This window comes from Pseudorasbora parva, chromosome 25 (genome assembly GCF_024679245.1).
Source record: "Pseudorasbora parva isolate DD20220531a chromosome 25, ASM2467924v1, whole genome shotgun sequence".
NCBI classification, from domain to species: domain Eukaryota; kingdom Metazoa; phylum Chordata; class Actinopteri; order Cypriniformes; family Gobionidae; genus Pseudorasbora; species Pseudorasbora parva.
In genome coordinates, this window is record NC_090196.1 from 2,436,098 (window position 1) to 2,441,055 (window position 4,958).

The 4,958-nt window shown below is 39.3% G+C and overlaps 1 gene segment (V, D, J or C); it reads left to right on the forward strand.

Moving 5' to 3' along the window:
• Window positions 1–900: 900 nt before the first annotated feature.
• On the forward strand, window positions 901–1,354 carry LOC137064410 (immunoglobulin kappa variable 3-11-like). The segment is given in 2 exon segments: window positions 901–949; window positions 1,047–1,354. Coding segments are annotated over 2 exon segments (357 nt in total).
• The last annotated feature ends 3,604 nt before the right edge of the window (window positions 1,355–4,958 follow it).

Below are 4,958 nucleotides of genomic sequence, written 5' to 3' on the forward strand. Positions count from 1 at the left end.
TCTGGGAGAGGACAGATGTCAATCGCTGCATCAGAGAGAGGGCTGTTATGTGTGCTCATGCTGAATCAGATTCATACTTGACAGCCATACTTTCCCGGCTGGCGGAGGCGTGGTGCGACGCGTAAATTGTCTTGCCTTTTTCCCCTTGTGTTTATTCCAGGATTTGCATTGGGAAGGCTTTGGCAGTGTGGAGCACCATTGGCAAGGCAAGGCAAGGCAAGTTTATTTGTATAGCACATTTCATACCCAATGGCAATTCAAAGTGCTTTACATAGAAATGAATTAAAACAGTGGTAACAAATGCATGAGAAAAAAAAGAGTACCATATGGACGGATAAAAATTTAAAACAAGCATAGTTAAAAATAAGTTGTAAAGACAATAATAATAATAATAATAATAATAATAATAATAATAAAAATGGTCAGATCCACAGTAATGGTCTGATATAAAAATAAACATTGGGGCCATAATCTGTGTACAGTTTTTCCTCTCTCACACTGCCCTCATCGGTGGTTATTTTATTTATTTTACATTACAAAAAAAATAAAGCAATGTTAATTCTGTTCTCAATTTTCTTCTTCTTTTCATTATCAACTCAAAGTACCGATAAGAATACTGTTAAAACCTTAACTATACCCATCCCTCCTCAGGAGTCACAATACAAATAAAACTACTGAACTAACTCAAATAACATTAGTCAGAATGGAAATGATCATTGTGTAACTCTAGTGTGTGTGAGTGTGTTCTGAGCACAAGCTGTTGTAAATCCTGCCCACTTCTTTGCATTGTCAGCACATGCTTCAGTCTGAGAGTGTTTATAGTGCTGTGAGTTTAACACTTCATGACTGAGAGCAGAACAGAACACAATCTTCATCATCACACAAGACACAAGAACAACAATGAACACCATCATCATCTTCATCTGGACCATTTCACTCTTTATTCAAGGTGAGACAAACATGTTGGCTCTGGTTTTGGTGTTCTTGTAAAAGTATATGATGATAGTAGTTTTAAACACTGATTGATTTTCTTTTCTCTTCTTCAGGATCCAGAGGAATCACTCTGACTCAACCTGAAGTTAAAACTGTCCAACAGGGTCAAACAGCTTCAATAGAGTGTCATATAGATGTAGGAATATACAGCAACTACTTAGCCTGGTATCAGCAGAAACCTGGAGAAGCTCCTAAACTCCTGATTTATTACATAAACAACCGTTATACTGGAACTCCATCTAGATTCAGTGGCAGTGGATCTGGCAGTGATTTCACTCTGACCATCAGTGGAGTCCAGACTGAAGATACAGGAGATTATTACTGTCAGAGTAGACACAGTGGTCCAGTGTTCACACAGTGATAAAGAGTCGTACAAAAACCTGTGTCAGTCAGACGTCACAGTGACTGCACTGATACAGCTGAGAGATACTGCAGCTGCTGATGGACCATCACACACAACACAATGGGGGATCAAACCTTTCACACACTTTATTTAGTTATTATGATGTAAGTGAACATGTAACACAATCTTAAATCTCTTACTAAAATGTGGAGAAAATGTGAGTGGTGAGGATCAGAAAGAGCTTTATTTATCAATTATACAGTGCAGGAGGAAAGTACAGACATACAGAGGTATTACACAAAAATTAAATATAGCAAAATAATAATATTATAAGAAAACAAACAATAGAAAGAAAATATTGCGCTAGTTCTGTCATGAACCTCTAGATGGCGCCGGTCTTTAACTCGTTTAGAAGCGATCGCATCATCATCTACAGACAGGGCCGGCGTTTGCTATAGGCGAGCTAGGCGGTTGCCTAGGGCGACAATTGTGTTAGGGGCGCGAGCGCGCTCTAGTGCCGCCCATTACTTCCCATTAAGCATAGAATCGGAACAAGCGAAATACAACATAATATTCATTAAACATGATCATCATAGGGCGCCCCCTCAGCCACACGTTTAATTACTTATCAACCTGATTATTAGATTGAATTGATGGTGATTATTGATTATTAGTTCAGCCGTTAGGTCAGGCAAGTGCTCATCTTGCGCGTTCATCAAAAATGAGGCGCCTAAACCCGCGGATGCACAGCACAGGGACGGAAAAAAAGAAAAGAAGAAAATCGAAAGAAAGCCCAGTATAGAGGTTAGTCTTCTTATCTCAGCCAATAAGTTGTCAAACAAAATAAAATTACTTAGTATCAATCTTATCAACTAATATTTATTTTATAAATATTATTAATATTGTCACTAAGCTATCACTTGCTAGTTTTCTACATAATTACTATACGTATTGCAAACATAACTTCACTGACAATAATCTACAATAACCTACATGGATGTCATTTAAATATCAAAAGTCCAGTTGAATATGGATAACGTATGCATGTTATTTATAAAAAGTACAAGCGCTCATCTCTACGTGGGCGTCGGAAGGAAATAAATACAGCCTCTCGGTTTTTTTTTTTTTTACTGGAGAAACTAACGATAGATGTCATATTATTTACATTAAACCCAAATATGCTGTGTTCACCAAATTCTTTACAGTGACTGTAGTGTAGTGGTAAGACGCATGGCATCAAGATTTGATGCTGATCGCTCAGAGGTTCGATCCCGCCTTTTGCCACACTCGCTCTATTACCTTTTCCCATTACATACCAGATCGGAAAGGCATTTATTTTCAATAAAAAGTGAGAAAATGTTTGAAAAGTGGAAATAAAGTGTCGAACGTGTTTAATAATAAGTGCTTCTCGGTTAGGGGTAGGCCTAGGAAAACAGACATACGCTGAATTAGAATAGAGACGATAAAAGTGAGTGGGGTGGGGGGCGCAAAACTCTCTCTCGCCTAGGGCAACCAAAGAGCTAGAGCCGGCCCTGTCTACAGAGCAGCTGATTGGATAACTGCGTCGGGCTGAAACTAGCAAAACACACTTGTGTCGGGTGTGTGATGAGGCCCAAACAGTATCTTGTATAAAAAGTACAGGAAGTGTACAACATAGAATATAATAATAATCAGAAGTTATTTGTCTTATTTCCAGTTGGCTATAAATGCAACATGTTTTGTTATAAATGATATGGGTGTAATAAAAGTGCCAAAAATGAATAAGTTATCTATGGATGATCTTCTGGTGGAGTGAGACGAGAGAGTACGCCAGGCAGCTCCGGAAGGCTGAGAAGAAAGAGAAACAAACTTTTAAAACGGCAAGAAAAGAGAAGTTCTCCCGGAAGAGAATTGACCTGGAGAGGAAAACAAATGTTTAATCTCTTTCGACAAATGAAGAGACAGTTGATGAATGGGATTAAAAATCTTATGTTGGAAAGTGAATTTGAATGCTTAAATTGTGAAATGTTTAAGCTGCGAGAGAAGTCATCTCCAGTCAGGATATGTGCTTTAATCACTGTCTTTGACAGTGGCGCTCCAAGACGAGAGACTGCTTGATGGAGTGGAAGCATTCGCCGCTTCTCACGAGTGCCACACTGCTGCCAGATCTCCTTCATCCCAAGTTCTTGGAAGTATGGGCTGTAGTGGAGAAGCAATGCAAAGGTATCTGTGTCATTGGAGACTATAACAACTCTCTTGCACTGCTTTACACGAACAGCCCACTGAACATGCACCAGCAACCTGGCATCAGCCTCCTCAATCCAATTCAAGAGGTCTGGGATCTCTTCACCACCAGCTGCCTTTGCTGGTAGTAACTCATCATCAATGACAATAGAGCTGACAATGACAGTAGCATTGGCACTGGCTCGATTGCACACCATATCTCGAGCTAACAGTTGGAGATTCTGCTTGTTCTCCTCAGATGCCCAGAACTTGTCAAGTTGCTGAGGGATGGGTGTGTGTCTGTTCATATCAATGATGTTAATGCATGTTGTTGAGTCAATGCAGTCGACTTCTCCAGGAGTAACTCCTGAGTGAATAAATTTAATCATTTTCCCTTCTACATCTGCAATCTCCACCTCACTCCACTTTCTCTTCCTAGGAACTAATGACAAGAAAATTACATTAATTGCACTGCATGTGTTGTAGGTGCAAGACTGGATTACCACCCCAAATCAGAAAAAGTTGGGACAGTTTGGAAAACGCAAATAAAAAAAGAAAGTAGTGATTTCTAAATTTACTTTGACTTGTATTTCATTGCAGACAATATGAACACAAAATATTTCATGTTTTGTCTGGTCAACTTCATGTCATTTGTAAATATGCATCCTTTCCTGTCATTCAGACCTGCAACACATTTCAAAAAAGTTGGACAGGAGCAATTTAGGGCTAGTAATGAGGTAAAATGGTTAAATAATGATGTGATTTGAAACAGGTGATGTCAACAGGTGATTGATCTAAGAAAGGTCTAATCCTTTAGGAGCAAAGATGGGTAGAGGATCGCCAGTTTGCCAACAAATACGTGAGAAAATTATTGAAATGTTTAAAAACAATGTTCCTCAAAGAAAGATAGGAAGAGATTTGGATATTTCACATTCAACAGTGCCTAACATAATTACAAGATTCAAGGAATCTGGAGGAATTTCAGTGCGTAAAGGACAAGGCCGCAAGCCTAAGCTGAACAACCGTGATCTCCGATCCCTCAGGCGGCACTGCATCAAGAATCGTCATTCATCTATAAGCGATATCACCACATGGGCTCAGGACTACTTTGGCAAACCTTTGTCAAGTACCACAATACGTAGTTACATCCACAAATGCCAGTTAAAACTGTACTGTGCCAAAAGGAAGCCTTATGTTAACAGTGTCCAGAAGCGCCGTCGACTTCTCTGGGCTCGGAGGCATCTGGGATGGACAGGAAAAATTGTCCTGATGTTACTTTCATGACCTCCCATGTCCTCTCTGGAGATCCTTTAGAAACACAATCATATACATTTCTAAATCAAACTACTAATTACTGATAGGCTGTTTGGGGGAATTCTTGATATTCTGATTGCATTAAACATTGATCTGCCTGTTCATA